This window comes from Oncorhynchus clarkii, chromosome 20, assembly GCF_045791955.1.
Source record: "Oncorhynchus clarkii lewisi isolate Uvic-CL-2024 chromosome 20, UVic_Ocla_1.0, whole genome shotgun sequence".
Taxonomy (NCBI): domain Eukaryota; kingdom Metazoa; phylum Chordata; class Actinopteri; order Salmoniformes; family Salmonidae; genus Oncorhynchus; species Oncorhynchus clarkii.
In genome coordinates this window covers 61,639,231-61,666,296 of record NC_092166.1, presented here as the reverse complement: position 1 = coordinate 61,666,296, position 27,066 = coordinate 61,639,231, and the positions used below count along the sequence as shown (strand labels likewise).

Genomic DNA, 27,066 nt, shown 5'->3' with positions numbered 1-27,066 from the left:
ACCCTGGACAACTTTGCGCACTGGGCGAGAAAGTTTTCGGAGCGGCTCTCGAAGAGCGGGATAAAAACTCTGGAAGCCGGGGAGAAGTGCATGGTGAATAGGAAGGAATCGGTCAACAGAACAGTGCCTGTTCACGCTCCATCACGAATTACGTGGGAACACAGCATCAGCGGACACGACAATGGAGGATACGACCGAAGTTTTGACAACCCGCCGAGGGAGAAAACGGTCGAGTTGGGGATTCTGAAGAACTCTGAAGTGTTATTGCAAAGCATCGTGGATAGCAAAGCGGAGAGGCTTCTCTGACAGAGCTGGTAGGTGTTTCTCAAAAGCAATAACATCTCATTTACAAGTGGCTCTAATTAGGTGAACATCCGCTATAATTTTGGCCTCATTCTATTGTTAGATCAGATTTTCCCACCCTGCTCCATTTCCTCAACCTATATTCTCCCCCACGACCTCTCAATCTGTTGTAGGTCATGCCTCAATTAGTGATTGTCATAATATTTACTTTCACCCACTCATATTTTCTAACTAGACAAAATTTGACAAACAGTAGGCAATCCTCCCGATTGGATCATGTCAATTGTTTTGGGACTGTACAAGCTGTCAATTTGGCTCTGGGTGGAAACTCTATCCTCCCAATAGTCCAGCAGATAGGTGAAATCATTGTTCCATTTTACCATACAAGGATCGAACTTGGTACGCTAATTCCAGATGCCTTGAGGAACATTTTAAAGATTGGAGGCAGTGTGGGAACCAGTCAACCAGGGTGAACATTCTAATAAAATGGCTGCCATCTTTCCTTTCAGAAGAAAATAGGGTTAAGTCATTCCAAACAATAGAAACATGACTAAAATCTACCCACTAAATAAACCCCACAGATAATATAGATGATAATTCTGATCATGAAGTACTATTGAGACCTTTTTAATAGGGGTCGTATTGAGGTCATTTTGACCCTATTCCAATGGCTATGTGGGGGATTTTTTGTTGTTAAACTGGATGTCTATATATTGACAAATACGCGTGTTTTAATCAAATCAACCATATGCATTGAGCTTGTCTGAAGGTTTAAGCACGCTGTTTGATGAAATCATTGAGACACAAATGAGTAGAGGGAGTCCGATTGCAATTGATTTGATTGTGCCGGGCCGGCTCAAACTTATGGCACTGTGTTAAAAATGACAGCGAGCAACTGTGTGACTAGCATCCGTTGGCTCTCTCTCCTCTCTGCTGCAGCGACCACCACAGAACATCAGCAGTGTTTATAGTGTTGGCTCTCTCTCCTCTCTGCTGCAGCGACCACCACAGAACATCAGCAGTGTTTATAGTGTTGGCTCTCTCTCCTCTCTGCTGCAGCGACCACCACATAATATCAGCAGTGTTTATAGTGTTGGCTCTCTCCTCTCTGCTGCAGCGACCACCACAGAACATCAGCAGTGTTTATAGTGTTGGCTCTCTCTCCTCTCTGCTGCAGCGACCACCACAGAACATCAGCAGTGTTTATAGTGTTGGCTCTCTCTCCTCTCTGCTGCAGCGACCACCACAGAACATCAGCAGTGTTTATAGTGTTGGCTCTCTCTCCTCTGCTGCAGCGACCAGAGTTCTGTTACCGATATCTCTCATTTTGTTTAGGAAATTCTTTAAAGTAGTCACCCTTTGCCCTTCTCTCAACCAACTTCATGAGGTAGTCACCTGGCACCATCCCTATGGTGAAGCATGTTGGTGGCAGCATCAGGGTTGTTTTTCATTGGGAGGGACTGGGAGTCAGGATCAAGGGGAAAATGTATGCAAATGTGATCCTTCCGTTATTTTATGTTGAATACATTTGCAAACATTTCCAAAAACCTGTTTTTGCTTTGTCATTATGGGGCTATTGTGTGTAGATTGATGAGCGGAAAAAACAATACATTTTATAAGGCTGTAACGTAACAAAATGTGGGAAAAGTCAAGGGGTTTTTCCAAATGCACTGTAAATGTAACATAATACAAATGAGGATGTATGTTCAGGAATCATGGATTTTGGTAGATTTTTCACACTTTTTCTACAAAAGACCACCTCAAACATTTTAAGCCATAATTGGGCTGTATGTACCAATTATTTATGGAGATCTGTCCAAGTGAATCTAGTCCAATATGGACCCATGCAGCTGGTCGGTGGCCATATTGGAAATGACTTCCAGTGGGGGTAATGGGATAAATAAATAAGTATATATATCTATCTATCCAGAACTACTTAGACATGCCCCAGCTGTGTGAAATGTGGTGGCTCTATCACAAAGTCCACAATTGTTCCCATAGCCACTGGACTATGGTCAAAATGACCTCAATATGACCCCCATGAATGTCTTGATAATTTTATGATCAGAATTATTGTCTATATCTGTGGGATTTATTTAGTGGGTGGATAACATTACAAAGTCATTTTTACATTTGTTTGATATGATTCGACCCTATTTCCTTCTAACAGGAAATCTGAATTAAACCTCCCAGTTTGGGCTGGATGTGTCGATGTGTAGTTCATGTATGCATAGTATGAGCAGAATTAGTCTCATTTCAGAGCAATGCAGAGCAAGCGCAATCAATCAAATGTATTTATAAAGCCCTTCTTACATCAGTCACAAAGTGCTGTACAGAAACCCAGCCTAAAACCCCAAACAGCAGGCAATGCAGGTGTAGAAGCACGGCTTGGGTGCACATACAGTATGTGACGTAGTACGCAATATTCGGGGACCACCATTGGCTCGTGAGCGCTACTTTCAGAACTACTGGCTAAATGTATACAAATGTACCAGGGAATCTCTTTTAGTGTAAACATTCTTTCTGCCCTCTTGCCTTGAAGGGATTATGAAACCTCCATTATGCCATATTTGAATGATCAGTTGAGGAAGTCCTATAGCGGGTATGAGGTTAATTAACCCTGCTACAACATCAATGTCAACAACACTGACCCATTTCTACTGTCAAGCCACTCCAATAGTATACAGATGCATGTTTCCATGATGCAGTTAATATGACAACATTCTTCTCTTTTCGAGAAGACTATGAAACGTCACATCTAATTGTTGCAATACACAACCCGTGCAAAGTCCAGTCCTTTAGAATAGATGTCCTTCACAGAGCCCTCCATCATGCCCCAGGCCCTGATCGCACACTTCACTTTGCTAACGAGTGTAATAATTAATTATCGTTCTATACTGGCTGCTACAATATAAAGAGCTTCAGTGGCCTTTGGCCATTCCTATTCAGCTTCCCAACCTCACATTTTTATAGGCTTTTTTTTTACCTGGTAGTTTAAAGCAGTGCTTCTAACAGGGATGACGGGTGGGTCAGGCTTCAGTCTACTCTAGACACCCTTGGGGCGCAGCCTGCAATGCGTCTTAATGGGCTTCAGAGCACCAGCAGTAGTGCTTATTGATTATATTGGATGGAGTTGGGCAGTCCTTAAATCACCTCTACTCTCTACATCAAATAACATTTTATTTGTCACATGCGCCGACTATAATGGGTGTAGTAGACCTTACAGTGAATTGTTTACTTACAAGCCTTTAACCAATAGTGCAGTTTTAAGAAAAATTCCCCCCCCAAAAAGAGAAGAATAACTCAATTAAAGAGCAGCAGTAAATAACAATAGCGGGGCTATATATGGGGGTACAGAGTCAATGTGTGTCAGGGGTAATTTATGGTAATATGTACATGTAGGTAGAGTTTTTTTAAAGTGACTGCATAGATAATAACAGTAGCAGCAATGTTCCGGGGGAGGGGCAATGCAAATAGTCTGGGTAGCCTCATGGACCTAGACTTGGGGCTCCGGGACCACTTGCCGTCTATGACTAGGGTGGCTGGAGTGTCTTTGACAATTTGTAGGGCCTTACTCTGACACCACCTGGTATAGAGGTCCTGGATGGCAGGAAGCATGGCCCCACTCTCTCGTTGCACTCCACAAGGAGACTGACTGCCTGTTACACGAATGCAGTAAACCAAGGTAAGTTGCTAGCTAGCATTAAACTTATCTTATAAAAAACAATCAATCATAATCACTAGTTAACTACACATGGTTGATGATATTACTAGATATTATCTAGCGTGTCCTGCATTGCATATAATCTGACTGAGCATACAAGTATCTAAGTATCTGACTGAGTGGTGGTAGGCAGAAGCAGGTGCGTAAACATTCATTCAAACAGCACTTTCGTGCGTTTTGCCAGCAGCTCTTCGTTGTGCGTCAAGCATTGCGCTGTTTATGACTTCAAGCCTATCAACTCCCGAGATGAGGCTGGTGTAACCGAAGTGAAATGGCTAGCTAGTTAGCGTGTGCTAATAGCGTTTCAAACGTCACTCGCTCAGAGCCTTCTAGTAGTTGTTCCCCTTGCTCTGCATGGGTAACGCTGCTTCGATGGTGGCTGTTGTCGATGTGTTCCTGGTTCGAGCCCAGGGAGGAGCAAGGAGAGGGACGGAAGCTATACTGTTACACTGGCAATACTAAATTGCCTATAAGGACATCCAATAGTCAAAGGTTAATGAAATACAAATGGTATAGAGAGAAATAGTCCTATAATTCCTATAACAACTACAACCTAAAACTTCTTACCTGGGAATATTGAAGACTCATGTTAAAAGGAACCACTAGCTTTCATATGTTCTGAGCAAGGAACTGAAACATTAGCTTTCTTACATGGCACATATTGCACTTTTACTATCTTCTCCAACACTTTGTTTTTGCATTATTTAAACCAAATTGAACATGTTTATTTACTTGAGGATAAATTGATTTTATTGTTGTATTATATTAAGTTAAAATAAGTGTTCATTCAGTAATGTTGTAATTGTCATTATTACAAATAAAACATTTTTTTAAATTGGCCGATTTTAATCGGTATCGGCTTTTTGGTCCTCCAATAATCGGTATCGGCGTTGAAAAACCATAGTCGGTCGACCTCTACTCTGTAGTGCCCTGCGGTCCGAGGCCGAGCAGTTACCATAACAGGCAGTGATGCAACCCGTCAGGATTCTCTCGATGGTGCAGCTGTAAAACCTTTTGAGGATCTGAGGACCCATGCCAAATAATTTCAGTCTCCTGGCTTGGTGTGCTTGGACCATATTAGTTTGCTGGTGATGTGAACGCCAAGGAACTTGAAGCTTTCAACCTGCTCCACTACAGCCCCATCGATGAGAATGGGGACGTGCTCGGTCCTCATTTTCCTGTAGTCCACAATCATCTCCTTAGTCTTGATCACGTTGAGGGAGAGGTTGTTGTCCTGGCACTACACGGTCAGGTCTCGGACCACCTCCCTATAGGCTGTCTCATCGTTGTCGGTGATCACTGTTGTGCCATCAGCAAACTTAATGATGGCGTTTGAGTCGTGCCTGGCTGTGCAGTCATGAGTGAACCGGGAGTACAGGAGGGGGCTGAGCACGTACCCCTGAGGGGCCCCTGTGTTGAGGATCAGCGTGGCATTTTTGGCATTTTTGGCCAATCTACAACCTTCCATTCTTAAGCAAAATTCTGGAGAAATTCGTTTTCAAACATCTAAAACATTTTTTTTTTCAGTGCCAACTGTATTTTTGAAAAATGTCAATCTGTTTTTTTTGTGCCCACCACTGCACAGAGACCGCCTTACTTAAAGTGGTAAATTATCGTAGATGCCAAACAGCTCTCTGTCCTTGTACTCTTATTGAAGTGCAGCATTCGACACTTGACCATGATGTCCTTCTGGACAGACTGGAGAAGTGGGTTGGCCTCTCCGGTTCAGTTCTAAATTGGTTTAGGACCTATTTAACTGGTCGAGGTTTTTTGTCACCCTTGGTGACCATAACTCAGAGAACCTATCACATGTGGCGTTCCACAAGGTTCGATGTTTGGGTCCGGTACGGTTCAGTACTGAACAAAAATTAACGCAACAAGTTCAAGTTAGTTCATATAAAGAAATCAGTCAATTGAAATAAATAAATTAGGCCCTAATCTATGGATTTCACATGACTGATCAGTGGCGCAGTCATCGTGGGCCTGGGAGGGCATAGGCCCACCCACTTGGGAGCAAGGCCTAGCCAATCAGAATGCTGGGGACAATATAAGGCCACTCTAAAATGTAGTTTTGTCACACAACACAATGCCACAGATGTCTCAAGTTGAGGGAGTGTACAATTGGCATGCTGACTCCAGGAATGTCCAGCAAAGCTGTTTCCAGAAAATGTAGTGTTAATTTCTCTACCATAAGCTGCCTTCCACATCATTTTAGAGAATATAGCCATTCCAACCGGCTTCCCAACCGCAAACCACGTGTAACCACGCCAGCCCAGGACCTTAACATCCGGTTTCTTCACCTGCAGGATCGTTTGAGACCAGCCACCCGTGCAATGTTCATGCTGTTCAGTCAGCTTCTTGATATGCCACACCTGTCAGGTGGATGAATTATCTTGGCAAAGGAGAAATGCTTACAAACAAGGATATAAACAAATTTGTGCACAAAATTCGAGGGAAGTTTTTTTGGGAAAATTTCTGTGACCTTTTATTTCAGCTCATGAAACATGGGACCAACACTTTACATGTTTATATTTTGTATTTTGTTCAGTATATGTTACCCATTTGCAGCATTATCAGAAAGCACAACATTAATTTTCACTGCTACGGAGACGATATACAACATTACATTTGTGTCACCAGAGGATTTTCGCAGCATTTGAGTTATTATGCCCCCAGCGTCTGGAATCGCCTGCCAGTGAATCTGAAGGGGGCCGACACTGGTCATCTTTTTAGCTTTGCTTTTCATTCTTTAGTTGTTTTTTTTATCTTGTTTGTTGTGTGGTAAATATTTCAGCTTTTGTTTTCATTGTTTTTATTTGTTTGTTTTTTTCTCATGTGAAGCACATTGTTGCATTCCATGTCTGAAATGTTCTGTATAAATAAAGCTTGATCTAATGGTTTGCTGTGATTTCTCTCTCTGCAAAAGACCAGATGATTCAAATCATGTGGTTTTCCTTGCTATAGCAGGCTCATTAATACAAATGCCCTCCGCCCATGTGGTATAACGTCGTGTTCTAGGGACTAAAACATTTGAATGAATAAATCGTTATTGTCTCAGAAGGGAAATTTAGTTTGCAGCACATTGCATAACACAGGATGTTGTGGAAGTAACGCAATACTAGGAAATAAAGAAAATGTGTCAAACATTTTCTCACAATGTTTTTGTAATCTTGGTGTTCTCCTTCTCACTCATTTTTCCTCTGTTGCAGGTGTTCTCGGATTCTCCAGTTTGAAAAACGTATGCCTACTCCAAGCCCTGCTTTTCAAATCCCAACCGACTGAATACCTTTTTAGCCTATATGAACCAAAGACACTTTTTCAATAGAGAATACTATTTTTGTTCAGGAAGAGGCTGTCTGACACAATGTCCGGGCCCCTGCACTGAGGATAGAAATGGCAGAATTTTACTTGTAATTAGCTAAATAACTAAAAATGTTATGTCCTGAATTTTACATGGTTCATTTTGAAGATATTTTCTTGAAATAAAGTTTAGTTAATTTTTTTTCTAACGTCATCTCTGAGTTGTTAATCAGACATCATTAACTGGATAGCTCACAGTTACACATCAAAAACATTATACTTAAATCCATGAGGGACATAAACAAATCAAAACATCTTCCAAAGCTCAGATCCTATGATTTATTAATGTATAGTGTATGTTTGTATCTGGTTAGGTAGGTAGTATTGATATGCTATCTGTCTGTTCTGTTTGGGGTTTGTAAGAGCAAGTGTGTTGATAGCACTGTGCTGGCTGTCTGCCACTGGTTATACTGATAGATCCCTACACACACACACACACACACACACACACAGAGAGCGAGAGAGACGGTAGAGAATGTATCGTGTAGAACTATATTTTCTGGAACATTCTGAACCTTGGGGAATACACACTAGCACAAGGACTGCATCTCCATTCCATATTCAATGTAACCTTTTATTTAACTAGGCAAGTCAGTTAAGAACAAATTCTTATTTACAATGACGGCCTAGGAACAGTGGGTTAACTGCCTTGTTCAGGGGCAGAACGACAGATTTTATTTTTTTTACCTTGTCAGTTTGGGGAATCGATCCTGCAACCTTTTGGTTACTGGCTTGTTACATATTAAAAAACATTTTTTTTAATGAAATGAACACCATTAGTTATTGGAGTGTTAGTTAGCAAAGATGTTTCTCATGTCTATCAAACATTAATATTCTCCAACCTTTGAAGCCACCTGTAGGGCATACGATAAGGGCCCAACCAACCCCTAGTGTTGGAATGTGGTATGTTTATGAACTGGAAACGTGTCCAAAACCCCCACAACAGAGATGGAAGAAGAACATTTGAACCTTTTTGTCATCATTAGTGAGACTAACGCACATGTTCCCCCTGGCAGCAGTCCCGCTATGGGAACTATGTGAGATGTGAAGTGTGATAGATCAAGCTCACTGGAATGTAGCCTACACGGGCCTTTTATAAAACACCTCTTCCTTGCTTCCTCATTCAGTCAGATGCACTGTAGGGTAGATTACCCGAACAATGCAGAGAAAGTACAGGGATATATGTATGAGTAGTTATCCTAGTGTAAACATTGAAATGATCTTGTTACAGTGAATGCAAGGGAAATAGCTAGCAGCCATAGAATCATTAGAAGTGGTATTTACATAGTGGTAGGAGGAGGATAAATACCTTCACGACAGACACTCTCTCCACCATGGGCTACACTCAGTACCTGGGCCGCTGCCTTCTCTTCTTCTTCATCGCCATCTTCCTGGATGCTGTGGGCCTCATCGTGTTCTTCCTGGGCATCTTTGCACCCTTCAGCTTCTGGGACTTTTTGGTCTTCTCTGGGCCCATCATCATCTTCCTCAGCCTGTTCTTCTGGATCTTCTGGTACGTAGGCAACCTGGAGGTTGCTGTGGACGACTTTCTGCCCAAGTGACTTACTTCTGGGGATTGGAGAGAGACGGTGGTGGGGGTGTGGACTGATGAGAGTCTAGCCAGTGGGGCAGACATGGAGTGAAAATGTATTTACAATCGAGCACTTTTGAAGACCGAGGATCCACCCTGGACATCAATTACTCAATCTCTGCTAGAGCTAGGTGTGTTATTCTGACATTGTTCCATAAAGAGAGAATTATAGATTTGCTAACTGTGTTCTTCTGCTCAGGTCTGTCTTAATATATTATCTCGATAGGACTTCTGGGTTTAAATGAAGTCTGCAATGTTGTCAAAAAGCTTAGTGTATAAACATTTGTTTTGGAGTAAGTACTTCAATACTTGAATGTATTATGTTCTCTTTCAAGTGATCGTTCTTTGCTGGAACTGCAGTACTGAATAATGGATCATCAGGTGACGTTTACACTGACTCAACAAGGTGAAGACTTTCACCTAAACGTGAGAGATTAGCTTGTGTTTTGGTTTCCTGGGACTCCTCACTTTTGTATCATGTCGATACGATTTTGTTTTTGAGGCTGTGCATTTTGTTTATCAACTTTTAAAAAGAATACACTGAATTAAATTGTACAATCGCATTTGACTTTTTAGATCAATGTTTTTTTTTAAAGCACTGTTACTTTACACTTGAAATAAGTTGTTCTTGTGATTTTCCTATTGTGAAATCTGAGAGTTCGGTTACTCTGACCGATAAAAACCAACTGGGTATGTCCAGTTTGTCAGGAAGGCAGCAGGTAGCCTAGCAGTTAAGAGCGTTGGGCCAGTAACCGAAAGGTCGCTGGTTCCAATCTCTGAGCCAAATAGGTGAAAAATGTGACTGTGCGATTGAGCAAGGCACGTAAACCGGAATTGTAAATCACTCTGGATAAGAGCGTCTGCTAAATTACTGAAATGTAACATTGCCTGGAGTGGGGCAGTGAATGCTCCCTACAAGAATGGGTCTCTGTAATGGGAAAAATGATGACTTGTTTCCTAATTACCTTTTTCAAACAACTGAGTTTCCCACCAAGATGAGTCACAATGACAAGGAAAGTTCTTCTGCCTTGGTCTGATCAAATATTTACCAGATTTTATGGACAGATATGTTGCCAGCCATGTACCAAAGTAAACCTTCCGTGTACTGTAGAATGTGACACAACTGGTTTAGGGTGGCAAACAGACGCACCCATGTGCTGGGTGATAATCTCTCTACATGAACAATGGAGGCTGGAGAAATAACCATGATCACTGCCAACAACTCGGGGAAATAATGTCGGCCTAGTCGTTTTTAGTTTCAGTTTCCTTCAGCTATTTTATAAGATTGAAAATGTTACTTTGGTGATATTAAGCAGAGCATTTCTGCTCACCCACAATTTCTTTTTTGGGGGGGGGGGGCATTTGGGATTGTCATCTGAAAGAGAGGGGGGAAAAACGACAAAAGTAGATGGATATTGATGGTAAATACCAACGGCCATGTTCTAAAAAGTATTTCACTTCAGCCTAACAGTGTGCCAAAGACAACATACCTCTACTTCCTGTGCCATAAAGGCCCAGCTTGCTTATAATGGCCATAGGGCACTTAGGCATTGTGTTTAGCTGAACTGCAATTTGTAAATGTGTCAGGCGTGCATTACTAATTCATCTCTGGAGGGTAGTTCCACAGAATCAAGGCTGCAGTTGACATGTCACACAGGTGTTGAAATGCCCCTATTGTTCCCCTGGGGTTAAGTTTCCAGTTCACACCAAGCATGTGTATACCGCTGAGTCTTTCCAATATCCGGTGCCAACCACGGAATCAAGTGCTAACACACTGCGGCAAGAGAACTTAACACCGTGTTGCACGTCCGTGTTAACAAAGAGAGCTGGGATTCAGTTCTACCTGACTACAGACAGCCCACCACTCTGCCAACAGTTGACACTTCTGTGGCCCTCTGGTGTCCCCTGTGGTGATGCCGTTTCATTGATCCCTGCCAAAACCTCAGACCTTGCCAAGCACCTGGCTTATGCTTTACTGCATTATAAACACAAGTGATGGTTCTGAATAATATTAGCAAATTAGAGGTGAATTATTCCACACTATAAAATACTTTGTTCAGTCTTTTTCCATGTCTGGCCCTCAAAGAAAGTAGACTTTAGTGACACCACATGCACTACTATATACATCATTAACACTAGATGGCAATGTTGTCTCTAAAACAGACTGAAGTTGCTGCAATGGACATCTAGCTGTTTGCTTGCACCTGATGACCCCTCCTTCACTTGCGCAGATCTGAGAGCATCAAATGTTCTACTTTCACTCCTTCGTTTTCAAATCAGTGCAAAGGAAGTAGGAGATTATAAACAGCAACTAATTTAGTAGACTATTGAGATGCATGCACCCCCAAGCTATCTAGTCTTGATCACAGCAGTGCAGAGACAATTATGGAGGAATGTGAACCAAGTACCCGTCCCTGTACACACATACACGTCTACAAATATTTTCAGTGACATAAAAAGGGCAAACTGACTCGACTCCACATCATGTGTATCTAGAGATTTCTAAATGTGAAATTCAAAAGAAGGTAGTCTTCTGGTTTTCACAACTTGTACATTTCAGTAAAACGTTTAGAGACCGATTTGATCTTGAATGCAACGCCACTATGTGATGATGTCATCGATAAACGAAAGCGCATGCATGCCACATGGAACGTTCTCTATGCGACACGCTTGTTCATGTTGCAATCATAAAGAGTTAAGCACCGGGCATTTAACGGTGACACCTTGTCAAGTCGGCCATTTACACGTCTTGTGAATTAATAGGCTATTAAATATATTAAATATTTCTAATATCCACACCTTTGTATTTGACCTCCATAACATTTCGAGTAGCCTGAAGCATTGTGGGTATTACGATTTGTAAACTAAAAGGCTACTCGGCTGCATAGAAGACACGGCAGGATCGACTATTTGAATTTGAATCATGTGACCCAACAACAGAATAGTAAAAAGTACTACTAGAGGATGTCAATTCATTATGTTTAAAATGTCCAAGAAGAAATCATCTGTTCCAAGAAGGAGCACTTTGATCAGGACCTACCTCACCCCATACAACTTTACCAAACCCAAACCGGGAAAAAGGGGGGAAGGGTTGAGTTGTGTGTTCAAAGTCCACCGCTGTCCATTAAATATGTCACTTCAAGCCACATCACGGCACACCCCCTGAACAAAGTTCTACAGCTGCACCATTGAGAGTATCTTGACTGGCTGCATCACTGCTTGATATGGCAACTGCTTGGCATCCGACCGCAAGGCGCTACAGAGGGTAGTGCGTGCAGCCCAGTACATCACTGGGGCTGAGCTCCCTGCCATCCAGGACCTCTATGCCAGGCAGTGTCAGAGGAAGGCCCTAAAGATTGTCAAAGACTCCAGCCACCCAAGACAGAGACTGTTCGCCCTGCTACCGCATGACAAGGGGTACTGATGCACCAAGTCTGACACCATCAGGACCCTGAACAGCTTCTACCCCCAAGCTATAAGACTGCTAAATAGTTAGTTAAATAGTTAACCAATAGGCTAGGCTGAAACACCTGCATTTTGGAGGTGACTTACCCAAGAAATCAAAACAGAGACCAAGTTTGTATTTGTTAACTCAATGATTTTATATCTTTTTTGCATTGTTTAACAAATATTTGTTATTGTTTTGGGGGTTTTTTAGCTAAAAAGGTGGGGCTCTGCTCCCACCTGCCCTGAATGATGGGTCGCCACTGGGAAGTACAAAAGCCATTGATGGAGCACATGGTCTGAACAGACTAAGATTAAGATAGGAGTGATTAAGATAGGAGTGAAAAAAAAAGATTTTATTTAAAAAACAAGGACATTTCTAAGTGACCCCAAACTTTTGAAAGGTAGTGTGCATATGGGATGAGTAATGCAAGATATGTAAACATTATTAAAGTGGCATTATTAAAGGCTAAAGATTTCAAGTCTTTATGTAGGCTGCAGCCTCTCTGTGTTAGTGATGGCTGTTTAACAGTCTGATGGCCTTGAGATTGAAAAATAGCTTCTGTCTCTAGGTCCCAGCTTTGATGGGGGAGTGAACAGGCAGTGGCTCGAGTGGTTGTTGTCCTTGGTGATCTTTTAGGCCTTCCTGTGACATTGGGTGCTGTAGGTTTCCAGGAAGGCAGGTGAGATCGATTTTAAATAAGGAGTGAAAATATTTTGTATTTTCTATTTGAGAATAATTAAACCTTTATATTAACATTTATAGTGATGCTATAGTCACACCAGAGGACAAATTCAAAGCACCGACATAAATTGCATATACATTTCAAATCCACGGTGGCCACAATATTTTGAGTTAAGACATAATTTATTGCAACTATATGTTTTTTAATTCCATTTTAGAAGTTTATTTATTTATTATAACTTTTGTTTTAGCAATACTGTATATCAACTACCCATTTACAAAACTTCCGTCCATTCCGTAATTTTCGGATACCATAGTTTACATTCAGCCATCGATTTGCGTGTCAGCCTACAGTGCAATCAACCTTGTTTTTTACCAGTATTTATATGTGATTGTCATTGGTAAGCACGGTTTATTTGCCTACCCAATCTTTGAAGTGATTGGATCGTTGAGCCATCAGTAACCTCCTTTCCGCCCATTTGGCCTCCTTTGGTTGGCTGTTGTCCCTTCTCTTTCTCTCTGTCGCGGCGGTGGGTTGGAGCCGCTGTGTCCCCGATCTGGCACGTTCCTGTCCAAATTATTCTCGGTTTAAAATTGGATTCCCTTTTACGAAATCTCTGAAATTCTCAACTCTGCCAAATTTAAAGTGCTCTCCAATTCTATTTTTCCGCGCACAGTCTCAACATTAGAACCCCCAAGAAGATGGCGATGGGGTCGGCAGTCGCCCGGCTTGAGGGCCGAGAATTCGAATACCTGATGAAGAAGAGGTCGGCGACCATCGGACGGAACTCATCGCAGGGCTCGGTGGACGTTAGCATGGGCCACTCCAGTTTCATCTCTCGCCGGCACCTCGAAATTTTCACCGCTGGTGAAGACGGCACCGGTAGCGGGGAATTCTACCTCCGATGCCTCGGCAAAAACGGGGTGTTTGTGGATGGGGTGTTCCAGAGACGAGGGGCTCCACCTCTGCAGCTCCCACGAATGTAAGATGGGTAGTATTTTACATTTTATGTCGAGATAGAACTGCTAGCTTACGTTAATGTGACTATATTCTGACCTCCGCTTTGTTATTGTTTTGTTCCCCCGCCGCCGCACGTGTTGTGTCAAGCAACACAAGGCGCCTGTCCCCACCAAACGTTAGTGAGCCGCTAGCTAATGTCAACTGGAAACGCTTGTTTTCTTTGCATAGAATTGTTTCGCGAAACAACCTGAAAATGTTGTAATTTAACATTAATACAATTGCTAAGCGTGCTTAATTTGTGTGAATATCTCTTGCTAACACAGTGTTTGGGGGAATATGTACAGTTGCCTTCAGAACGTATTCGAACCCTTTGATTTATTCTACATTGTTGTTACATCCTGAATTAAATTAATATTTTTTCCGTCACCCATCTAGATACCCCATAATGACAAAGTGAAAATGTTTTCAAATGTATTGAAAGTGAAATATCTCGTGTCAATGCTTTGTAGAAGCACCTTTGGTGGTGATTACAGCTTTGAGTCGTCTTGGGTATGTCTGGATCAGCTTTGCACATCTGGATTTGGGGATTTTCTCCCATTCTTTCTTGCAGACGTTCTCAAGCTCTGTTAAATTAGATGGGGCGTGGTGTTGAACAGCAATCTTCAAGTCTTTCAACATATTTAATGGGATTAAAGGCCGGGCTTTGGCTGGGCCATTCAAGGACTTTCACATTCTTGTTCTGAAGCCATTCAAGTGTTGCTTTGGTTGTATGCTTGGGGTCACTGTCCTGTTGGAATGTAAATCTTCACCCTAGTCAAATGTCATTTGCACTGATGCAGGTTCTCATCAAGGATATGCATTTGTTTGGCTCCATTCATTGTTCCTTCTATCCTTACCAGTCTCCCAGTCCATGCCGCTGAAAAGCATCCCCATAGCATGATGCGCCACCACCATGCTTCACGGGAGGGATGGTGTGATGAGCTGTGCCTTTTCCAGATGTAGAGCTTTGCATTCAGACTAAAGCGTTACATTTGTCTCATCAGACCACAGAATAATTTTCCAGAGTCTTTTTGCAAACCCATCACATGTGGTCATGTGCCTTTTTCTCAGCCTGGGAGTGGCCACTCTCCCATAAAGCCCAGATTGGTAAAGTGCTGTAGAGACTGTTGTCCTTCTGGCAGGTTAGCCCATCTCAGCCAAGGAATTGTAGTTCTGTCAGAGGGATCATTGAGTTCTTGGTCACCTCCCTGACCAAGGTCCTTCTTGCCTGGTTACTCAGTTTGGTCAGACAGCCAGCTCTAGGCAGAGTCTGAGTAGTTCTATATTTTTTCAATTTCACAATGATGGAGACCACTATGCTCTTGGAAACTTTCAACACTCAATAAATAGTTTTAGACCCTTCCCCAAATATATGCCACATCACAAATCTTTCTACGGCCAGTTCCTTGGACTTAATGGTATATTTTCTGCTCTGACATGCACTATCAACTGTGGGACCTTACATTGACAGGTGTGTTGTTTTCTAAATCGTGTCCAAGCAATTGAATTGGCCACAGGTGGACTTGAACCTGAGCTCAAGTTAGTGTCATAGCAAAAGGGTGTGACTACTTATGTCAATTTGATATCTGTGTTTAATTTTCAAAAATGTCTAAAAACATATTTTCACTTTGCCATTATGGGGTATTGTGTGTAGATATATTATTATCCATCTTGAATTCAAGCTGTAACAACAACATGTGGAATAAGTCAAGGGGTTTGAATACTTTCTGAAGGCCCTTCAGCTAGTTACCTGTACGTTTGCGATGGGCCGTGCTCATTCTCAGCATTATTTCATGTTGGATGTGTTGCAATGTTTGCGCAGCATCATGTAGAAACAAACTATACCTACCTCATGCTTTTATCGTCAGTATGGTTAGTAGATCAAGCTGAATTGCTAACTTTTCCAAATGTTCCCTGTAGGAAATGGCCAGTAGAAGTAGGGGGGTTTGAAATAGTCTTGATTAGTAGACCTGTTTACAACTCTGATTCTATGAGGTCTGAAATATCAACTAGGCCTATGTCACAGCAGGCCAGTCAGCTGGTCCCAGAGCAGATGATATGGTCCAAATATACCCCCATGTAATAATAAGACCTGTTATGTAAGTGTCATGATGGCCATCCATTTATAAACCCAGTTTAATGGCTAACTCTTCTGGCCCATATTGGTTTATTAGAGCTGCGCTGCTTGTTTTGACTGTGTGCAAAGATGCCCATAGCTTCACTGCTGGTGTGTAGCAGTCAATATGCATAATGAAAGAGACATTCTCACAATTGTTGAGTGAGTCTGGATGGCCTGCACTTGTCATGTTCTGATATTATCTGACTCTCCCTCCCTCTCTTTGTTCTCTAGGTGCTGTTTCCGGTTCCCCAGCACCAACATCAAGATCACGTTCACAGCCCTGTCCAGCGATAAGAAGGAGCGTAGGAACGTGTCGGAGTCACCGGTCAAGCCCGTCCAGCACCAGATGGCGCCGCTGACCATCAACATTCCAGACAACATCGCCCACCTCATAAGCCCGCTGCCCTCACCCACTGGCACCCTCAGGTGAGACTGGAGTGAAGTTGGAGCCATGAAACGGTCAGAGCAAATAGCATGGTTATTCAAATATGGACCTCGACGCGAGTTCCAATGCTGATTTTTATTCTTCCCCCCCCTAATCAGGGACGGATTTAGACCTTTCTCACTTGGCGGGTGCAATTAATTATCAGGTAGAACAGAACCAGCAGTACCGGACCCCCAGGCTTAGATTTGAATACTCCTGGTGTGTATGTATGTATCGGAATGGACGATTTTAATTAGGGCCGTTTTCATAACAATCGGTAATCAGCATTTTTGGACACCGATCACGGCCGATTACATAGCACTCCACGAGGAGACTGTGTGGCAGGCTGACTCCCTGCGAGTGCAGCTAGGATCCAAGGTAAGGTGCTAGCTAGCATTAATCGTATCTTATAAAAAACAATCAATCTTAACATAATCACTAGTTAACTACACATGGTTGATGATATTACTAGTTTATCTAGCTTGTCCTGCATTGTATATAATCGATGCGGTGCCTGTTAATTTATCATTGAATCATAGCCTACTTCGCCAAACGGGTGATTTAACGAGCGCATTCGTGAAAAAAGCACTGTCGTTGCACCAATGTATACCTAACCATAAACATCAACCCCTTTCTTAAAATCAATACACAAGTATATATTTTTAAACCTGCATATTTAGTTAATATTGCCTGCTAACATGAATTTCTTTTAACTAGGGAAATTGTGTCACTTCTCTTGCGTTCTGTGCAAGAGTCAGGGTATATGCAGCAGCTTGGGCCGCCTGGCTCGTTGCGAACTGTGTGAAGACTATTTCTTCCCAACAAAGACAGCCAACTTCACCAAACAGGGGATGATTTAACAAAAGTGCATTTGCGAAAAAAGCACAATCGTTGCACGAATGTACCTAACAATAAACATCAATGCGTTTCTTAAAATCAATACACAGAAGTATATATTTTTTTAAACAAGCATATGTAGTTAAAATAAATCCAGGTTAGCAGGCAATATTAAACTAGGGAAATTGTCACTTCTCATGCGTTTATTGCACGCAGAGTCAGGTTATATGCAACAGTTTGGGACGTCTGGCTCGTTGCGAACTAATTTGCGTTGAGTTTTACGTAATTATGACATAACATTGAAAGTTGTGCAATGTAACAGCAGTATTTAGACTTATGGATGCCACCCGTTAGATAAAATACGGAACGGTTCTGTATTTCACTGAAAGAATAAACGTTTTGTTTTCAAAATGATAGTTTCCGGATTTTACCATATTAATGACCTAAGGCTCGTATTTCTGTGTGTTATAATTAAGTCTATTATTTGATAGAGCAGTCTGACTGAGCGGTGGTAGGCAGCAGCAGGCTCGTAAGCATGAATTCAAACAGCACTTTTGTGCCTTTGCCAGCAGCTCTTCGCTGTGCTTCAACCATTGAGCTGTTTATGACTTCAAGCCTATCAACTCCCAAGATTAGGCTGATGTAACCGATGTGAAATGGCTAGCTAGTTAGCGGGGTGCGCGCTAATAGCGTTTTCAATAGGTGACGTCTCTCGCTCTGAGACCTTGAAGTAGTTGTTCCCCTTGCTCTGCAAGGGCCGCGACTTTTGTGGAGCGATGGGTAACGATGCTTCGAGGATGGCTGTTGTCGACGTGTGCCTGGTTCGAGCCCAGGTAGGGGCGAGGAGAGGGACGGAAGCTATACTGTTCCACTGGCATTACTAAAGTGCCTATAAGAACATCCAATAATCGAAGGTATATGAAATACAAATGGTATAGACAGAAATAGGCCTATAATAACTACAACCTAAAGCTTCTTACCTGGGAATATTGAAGATATTCATGTTAAAAGTAACCACCAGCTTTCATATGTTTTCGTGTTCTGAGCAAGGAACTTAAACGTTAGCTTTTTTTACATGGCACATATTACACTTTTACTTTCTTCTCCAACACTTTGTTTTTGCATTCTTTAAACATGTTTCATTATTTATTAGATATTTTATTTTTTTGCCATCGCAGGATTACCATGCTCTCTCCCACTGTCTCACTTAAATTGTTTCTCGTCCCCCACAGTGCCGCCAACTCCTGTCCAAACTCCTGTCCGTCAAGTCCCAGAGGGGCGGGGCTGTCTGGCTATAGGATGGGCCGCGTGCTGACCGCTGACCTCGTCAACGAGAACTCCCAAACAGACGACAAGGACGGCTCGGGAGGAGACAGCCCCAAGGTGAGACACCAGCAACTCGGGGATGCATCTGAAGTGGCTTCCTCTCCTTGTCTCCTTTCCTTTACACTGATATGAAAAAGAGAAGATCAGTCAAGGTAGTATAATGGAAGCTAAATGAGAGACCAGGCCACATCTGACAGACCAGTACTGATGAAGGAAAGTATATGAGAAGAGGATTCCTCAGTAGACAGTTGAAATGCACTCCTAGTCCTGAGGTGAGTCGGCAAAGTGAAGCGTTCAGAACGGTGCAAATAGAAATGAGACTAAAAGAGTTAAACTATTCCCTGTTCTACCTGACAGACAGTGGTATCTGTTCTACCCAATACGCTTCTGTCTCAACGTTCTGTTGCACCCTCTTGAATACATCCCTGAGCCCAGGGTGACGGAACACATTGGACTGGTTTTGGTTCTCTGGGGTGGGTTACTCATTGAAGTCTGTTGAAACATTCGGGAAAATATAAATTTGAGTGAGGAACCCTGGTGAATGCTAGTAAAATAGGGGGAGGGTGGGGCTCTACTTGTTTTCCAACATGTTTTCAGTTTCATGTTCCTCACACAAGTTCCCACAAAACCAACCCCTTTTATTTGTTTTGAAATTGACCCAGATAAGCACATGCAATTATAGCAAAAAATCTAACTGCTGCCATATCTGTAGCATGAAATAAAGCCCAATTCACCATTTGTTCTGTCCTCAGGATGACTCCAAGCCACCGTATTCCTATGCCCAACTAATAGTCCAGGCCATCACCATGGCCCCCGACAAGCAGCTGACTCTGAATGGGATTTACACACACATCACCAAGAACTACCCCTACTACAGGACCGCAGACAAAGGCTGGCAGGTTGGTGAATCCACCCTGTATTTCATGCTGCTGTGGTATTTCTTAGAATGAGAGACAAACTGACATCGAAGTAAACTTCTTTTTTGAAGTAAGCTTCTTTTTAAGTTATCCTGTCTCACTTTATCCATCACAATTGTTCGTTCATGTGTTATGGAACTGAACTCGATTGCTTACATCTTCCTCCCTTGTGTTCCAGAAACTGATTCATTGTTTCTCTCGCTCTCACTTCTGTCTTGTTCCAGAATCTCAATCCGCCATAACCTTTCCATAGTAATGAATACCGTCTCTCTCTTTTATGTTCTAGAACTCGATCCGTCACAACTTGTCTCTGAACCGCTACTTCATCAAAGTGGCTCGGTCTCAGGAAGAACCGGGTAAGGGATCGTTCTGGAGGATCGACCCCTCATCAGAGGGCAAGTTGTGTGAACAGGCGTTCAGGAAACGCAGGGCCAGGGGGGTACCCTGCTTCAGGACCCCGCTGGGGCCCCTCTCATCTAGGTAATACTCACTATAACTCAGATACTCTGATATTTCCATGTACACTGAGTGTACAAAACATTAGGAACACCTGCTCTTTCCATGACAGACCGACCAGGTGAAGGCTATGACCCCTTGTTGATTGTCACCTGTTAAATCCACTTCAGACAGTGTAGATGAAGGGAAGGAGACAAGTTAAAGAAGGATTTTTAAGCCTTGAGACATGGATAGTGCACATGTGCCATTCAGAGGGTGAATGGGCAAGACAAAGTATTTAAGTGCCTTTGAATGGGGTATGTATGGTAGTAGGTGCCAGGCCTACCATTTTGTGTGGGAAGAACTGCAACGCATTTGGGGTTTTCCACGCTCAACAGTTTCCTATGTGTATCAAGAATGGTCCACCACCCAAAGGACATCCAGCCAACTGGACACAGCTGTGGAAAGCATTGGAGTCAACATGGGCCAGCATCCCTGTGGAATGCTTTCAACACCTTGTAGAGTCCATGCCCTGATGAATTGAGGCTGTTCTGAGGGCAAAAGGGGGTGCAACTCAATATTAGGAAGGTGTTACTAATGTTTTATACACTCAGTATATATTTCCCTCATATACAGTGCATTCGGAAAGTATTCAGACCCCTTCACTTTTTCCACATTTTGTTACGTTACAACCTTATTCTAAAATTGATTAACTATATTTGTTTCCTCAATCTACATACAATACCCCATAATGACAAAGCGAAAACCAGGTTTTTAGAAATGTATGCAAATGTATTTTTAAAAAACGTACCTAATTTACATAAGTATTCAGACCCTTTGCTATGAGACTCGAAATTGAGCTCAGGTGCATGCTGTTTCCATTGATCATCCTTGAGATGTTTTTACAACTTGGAGTCCACCTGTGGTAAATTCATTAGATTGGACATGATTTGGAAAGGCACACACCTGTCTTTAAGGTCCCACAGTTGATAGTCCATGTCAGAGAAAAAAACAAGCCATGAGGTCAAAGGAATTGTCCGTAGACCTCTGAGACAGGATTGAGTCGAGGCACAGATCTGGGGAAGGGTACCAACACATTTCTACAGCATTGCAGGTCCCCAATAACACAGAGGTCTCCATCATTCTTTAATGGAAGAAGTTGTGCATATTGCTCAAACTGAGCAATCGGGGAAGAAGAAGAACCCAATGGTCACTTTGACAGAGCTCCAGAGTTCCTCTGTGGAGATGGGATAACCTTCCAGAAGGACAACCATCTCTGCAGCACTCTACCAATCAGGCCTTTATGGTAGAGTGGGCAGACGGAAGCCAATCCTCAGTAAAAGACATGAAAGCCCACTTGGAGTTTGCCGAAAGGCACCTAAAGGACTCTCAGACCATGAGAAACAAGATTCTCTGGTCTGATGAAACCAAGCTTGAACTCTTTGGCCTGAATACTAAGCATCACGTCTGGAGGAAAACTGGCACCATCCCTACGGTGAAACGTGGTGGTGGCAGCATCAGGCTGTAGGGATGTTTTTCAACGGCAGGCACTGGGAGAGTAGTCAGGATCGAGGCAAAGGTGAACGGAAGTACAGAGATCCTTGATGAAAACCTGCTCCAGAGCGCTCAGAACCTCAGACTGGGGCGAATGTTCACCTTCCAGCAGGACAATGACCCTAAGCACACAGCCAAGACAGCGACATGAAAATAGCTGCACAGCAACGATCCCCACCCAACCTGACCGAGCATGAGGATCTGCAGAGAAGAATGGGAGAAACTCCCCTAATACAGGTATGCCGAGCTTGTAGCGTCACATCCAAGAAGACTGGAGGCTGTAATCTCTGCCAAAGGTGCCTCAGCAAAGTACTGAGTAAAGGTTCTTTTTATGTTTTACATTTGCAAAAATGGCTAAACCTGTTTTTTCTTTCTCGTTATGGGGTATTTTCAAATCAAATTTGATTTGTCACATGCGACGTAGACCTTACAGTGAAATGCTTACTTACAAGCCCTTAACCAACAATGCAGTTAAGAAAATATCTATACAAAAAGAAGAATAACAAATAATTAAAGAGCAGCCGTAAATAACAATAGCGGGTTATGTACAGGGGATACTGGCACAGAATCAATGTGCGGGGGCACTGCTGTCAAGGTAATATGTACAGTTGAAGTCAGAAGTTTGCATACACTTAGGTTGGAGTCATTAAAACTCGTTTTTCAACCACTCCACAAATGTATTGTTAACAAGTCTGTTAGGACATCTACTTTGTGCATGACGCAAGTCATTTTTCCAACAATTGTTTACAGACAGATTATTTCACTTATAATTCACTGTATCACAATTCCAGTGGGTCAGAGGTTTACATACACTAAGTTGACTGTGCCTTTAAACAGCTTGGAAAATTCCAGACAATTATGTCATAGCTTTAGAAGCTTCTGATAGGCTAATTGACATAATTTGAGTCAATTGGAGGTGTACCTGTGGATGTGTTTCAAGGCCTTCCTTCAAACTCAGTGCCTCTTTTGCTGTACAAACAATAGTACGCAAGTATAAACACCATGGGACCACGCAGCTGTCATACCGCTCAGGAAGGAGGTGCGTTCTGTCTCCTAGAGATGAACGTACTTTGGTGCAAGAAATGCAAATCAATCCCAGAACAACAGCAAAGGACCTTGTGAAGATGCTGGAGGAAACGGGTACAAATAAAAAAAAAAGCCTGACTACGGTTTGCAACTGCACACGGGGACAAAGATCGTACTTTTTGGAGAAGTGTCCTCTGGTCTGATGAAACAAAACAACTGTTTGGCCATGATGACCATCGTTATGTTTGGAGGGAAAAGGGGGAGGCTTGCAAGCCGAAGAACACCATCCCAACCGTGAAGCGCGGGGGTGGCAGCATCATGTTGTGGGGGTGCTTTGCTGCAGGAGGGACTGGTGCACTTCACAAAAATAGATTATGTGGATATATTGAAGCGACATCTCAAGACATCAGTCAGGAAGTCAGAGCTTGGTCGCAAATAGGTCTTCCAAATGAACAATGACCCCAAGCATACTTGCAAAAAGGCTTAAGGACAACAACGTCAAGGTATTGGAGTGGCCATCACAAAGCCATGACCTCAGTCCTATAGACAATTTGTGGGCAGAACTGAAAAAGTGTGTGCGAGCAAACTGGTCTACAAACCTGACTCCGTTACACCAGCTCTGTCAGGAGGAATGGGCCAAAATTCACCCAACTTATGTGGGGAATCTTGTGGAAGGCTACCCAAAATATTTGACCCAAGTTAAACAATTTAAAGGCAATGCTACCAAATACTAATTGAGTGTCTGTAAACTTCTGACCCACTAGGAATGTGATGAAAGAAATAAAAGCTAAAAATAAATTATTCTCTACTATTATTCTGACATTTCACATTCTTAAAATAAAGTGGTGATCGTAACTGACCTAAGACAGGGAATGTTTACTAGGATAAAATGTCAGGAATTGTGAAAAACTGAGTTTAAATGTATTTGGCTGAGGTGTATGTAAAGTCGGAGACTTCAACTGTACATGTAGGTAATTATTAAAGTGACTATGCATAGATAAGAGAGTAGAAGGGGGGGGCAATGCAAATAGTTTGAGTAGCCATTTGATTAGATGTTCAGGAGTCTAATGGCTACCTCAGGTGAGCAAAACCTTGAGACTTCCTTAGATATCGTGCACCAGCTGTTGTTTACAAATATTTTGTCTTACCAGAGGCTGCTGTTCTGTCCTGCTGATGGAGGGTATAACCCTCCAGCTGTATGTTCTTAATGTCTTCGTTCAGCCATGACTCTGTGAAACATAAAATATTTACAGTAGGTAAAGGATATACGTGCTTTCAGTTCGTCCCATTTATTTTCCAGCGATTTAATGTTAGCTGACAATACGGATGGCAAAGGCAGGTTAGCCACTGATCCTCACAAGGCACCCCAATCTCTTTCCACAAAATCTGTTTCTTTCTTCTTTCTTTCTTTTTTAGAATAAGGTTGTAACAAAAAGTCAAAGGGTCTGAATACTTTACAAATGCACTGTGTGTATATATACTGTAGTTTGAAATGGCATGCCCCCTGTGAGCTCAGTTAGGCACTGCAGGTAGATTAAATGATTTGTCTGCCTGGGACACTGAGCTCTTAACCTAACATACCACGTGTAAAATAAACATTTGAAACCAGATCCCCTAGATGCTTGTCTTGACGAAAACTGAAAAAAATGTGTAGTGTCGCCTTAACTCTAAAACCGGATCATCAGGTTTTTGGGGAACTTGCAAAGGCTACTGAGCTCTAAATGAGTCAATGGGCTCTAGGGAGGATGTTTCTTATTGGTATGCGCACACAGATGACAGCACACACTTTCACGTTTGCATCATTCTAATAGTCTTCCTGCTGTCTTCCCTTCAGGAGTGCCCCGGCCTCTCCTAGCCACACAGGGGGGCTGTCGGCCCACTCCAGTGGTGTGCAGACCCCAGAAAGCCTATCCAGGGAGGGCTCCCCTGTCCCCATGGACCCAGAGCCAGCTCGGGCCACAGCTCCCACCACGGCCACTGCCCTACAGCCCAAACTAGCTGTCATCCAGGAGGCCCAATTCGCTAAGAGTGCTACTGGTGAGTTATGTTGGAAGTTTTTTTTTTTTCAACTCTGGTGGTGGGTGGTAAACCACTCCATTTCGTGTCTGACCTCTGACGCTTGTTTCTGACAGGCTCCCCTCTGAACAGCCAGCCGGTGCTGATCGCCATGCAGCGACAGTTGCCCCAGACGACAATGAAGCCTGTTACCTACACCATGGCAACGCCTGTCATGACAACAGCTGTAAGCTCTGCCCCCATCATGCAGACAGTGCACGTACTCCAACAGATTCCGATGGTCACCATGGCTACCGTCGCTGCCACACAGAATTCAGTTGTTACGCTGAAAACAGAACCGCGGGAGAACGGAGGGGGAGACCACAATGGGGTCAAAGGTGGGGAGACTGATTTACAGTACATTTTTCCATTCTTTGCTGTAACAGTCCCTTTTATAAATTAAGATTTGTAGTCTTATATTGCAAAGTGTTTGTCGCTCTTTCCCAGTCAAAGTGGAGTCTGTTCCAGCCATCACTACTTCCTCTATAGGCGGGGCCAATCGCATAATCCAGACCTCCCAGGCCACACCCCTAACAGTTACCATCGTGCAACAACCTCCCCTGGGCCAGCATCGGCTTCCTATCAAGGCCATCACACAGAACGGGACTCACCTGGTTCCCATCACTACTGCTGCTAACACAGGTGAGACATTTTCAAAATGGCACCCAACACCCATGAAGCTTTAAAAATGGCAGATTAAAATTACTTTACCAGCCTTTTCACTCCGTACTGCATGTTTATGTCAGGCCTGCCAGGAATCCAGTAGTGAAACTCCCTCTCTATCCCCTCTCTCAGCAGTGGTGAACCCCCTCCACCTGTTGGCTGCTCATGCCTCGGCCTCTGCATCGCTGCCCACCAAGAGGCAAAACGGGGAGCTGGCCGACCACCCCGAACCCAAGAGGGTCAAAACTGAGGAGGGGGGCGAGAGCATAGCCCCCGTTGTAACCAACTCGTGCACAAGCGGAGACGGGGACAATGGGGTTAGTGAAAAGGCTGGCGATAAGTAGAGGTCTTGACCCCTCTCCTTAATGAGCTCTACTATTCTACTATCCCGCCCCCTCTGTTCTCACTCCCACAACCGGACTCCCACTCGAAACCACGTTTATCCTCTACTCCAAGGTGCCAAAAGAAAACGAGGTATGGATCCACCTCCGGACTACAGTATGTGTGAGTAGTAGACAGACCACCACCCACCCATTGGTATAAAAAGCAGAAAATAATATAAAAGACCAAAACAAGGACAAGCAACAACGACAAAAAAGGAAAATTAGAAGTTGTTAGAGGTGACCCTGTTTGAGATAAACGACAACTAAACCTTAAGTGAAGCACAGTAAGTCTTGATAACGTTTAAATGTAAATTAAGTCTATAAAAATGTAAATGTGATCAAAACAGACCTCTGGACTTTGACCACCAGAATCACCAAGCCTTCCACTGCTGATTGGAAAGTTCCTTTTTTTTTTTTTTTTTTTACATAGGACACACCCCCAAGAGAGGGAAGTAGCCAATGGCATCATCCCGGCAGCATTATAGGCAAGCGCTTAATTTTGGGGAAGAAATTACCTAAGACAGTTAACAGTAGTGTATTCTGTAAAATAATGTGTTTGGGGAACCATTCCCTATATCTCTGGCAGCTAGCCTTCATGTCAACCTATCTAATGCAGTCGTGAGTAGATACACTTGAATCCTAGGATCTTCTTTGAGTGTACCACCCGTTTCCCAAGGCACACACATCTATTTAGTAATAACCATACTAAAAACTAGAAGTGGGGTCAAAAACATCTTACGTCACCTGATATTGTGGAATCCTGTATTTTTTTTTGGGGGGGGGGGGGGGTGTGGACTCTGTTCAGTGAAATGAATGTAGTCCCCTTTTCCTTCAAGAAAACACTATGGAGTGAATTGTTTTTCTGTTGTCAAAATCTTACGTTTCTTTATCGCTGTACATCTAGATTTTTCATATTTTAACAAAATATCCTATAAGATAAAAGTATATTTCCATGCGTGTTTGACTGTATGCTTCATCAATGCTTGCATGTTACTGAATTTAGAGAATGTACATGAGCAGATAACTGAAGAAAAATAAGACTGAATCAATGCTATGCTGTATGATTCTGAACAGTGCTGCGCTTACCCTTTTCATTAGTTATTTCTTCCCCTCCTTTCTTCTGTTCTCCTTGTCATCAATGGCTGTTTCTGTTCAGATGGTATTCTATGTTTCCATGAGGAAAAACAAGTGAGATGTTTGTTTGGCTTCAGTAAAATGCA

General features: G+C 42.8%; 2 protein-coding genes across 3 annotated transcripts; both read left to right on the top strand.

The window, feature by feature from the left end:
- Positions 1–8,547: 8,547 nt before the first annotated feature.
- On the top strand, positions 8,548–9,528 carry LOC139376656 (transmembrane protein 238-like). Its single transcript, XM_071119480.1, has 2 exons — positions 8,548–9,109; positions 9,314–9,528. The coding sequence occupies exon 1, from the start codon at positions 8,722–8,724 to the stop codon at positions 8,947–8,949; it is 228 nt and encodes a 75-aa protein (XP_070975581.1). The 5' UTR covers positions 8,548–8,721; the 3' UTR covers positions 8,950–9,109; positions 9,314–9,528.
- A 3,986-nt stretch (positions 9,529–13,514) lies between these two features.
- LOC139376655 (forkhead box K2a) lies at positions 13,515–26,250 on the top strand. 2 transcript variants are annotated; one of them, XM_071119478.1, is made up of 9 exons: positions 13,515–14,090; positions 16,458–16,652; positions 18,720–18,870; positions 19,566–19,712; positions 20,017–20,210; positions 24,580–24,782; positions 24,878–25,138; positions 25,248–25,442; positions 25,596–26,250. In XM_071119478.1, exons 1-9 carry the CDS (start codon positions 13,810–13,812, stop codon positions 25,805–25,807), a joined length of 1,839 nt encoding a protein of 612 aa, XP_070975579.1. In that variant the 5' UTR covers positions 13,515–13,809; the 3' UTR covers positions 25,808–26,250. The 2 variants fall into 2 exon arrangements, with proteins under 2 accessions (XP_070975579.1, XP_070975580.1); XM_071119479.1 differs by having other exon boundaries at positions 13,623–14,090; positions 25,599–26,250.
- Positions 26,251–27,066: the final 816 nt, after the last annotated feature.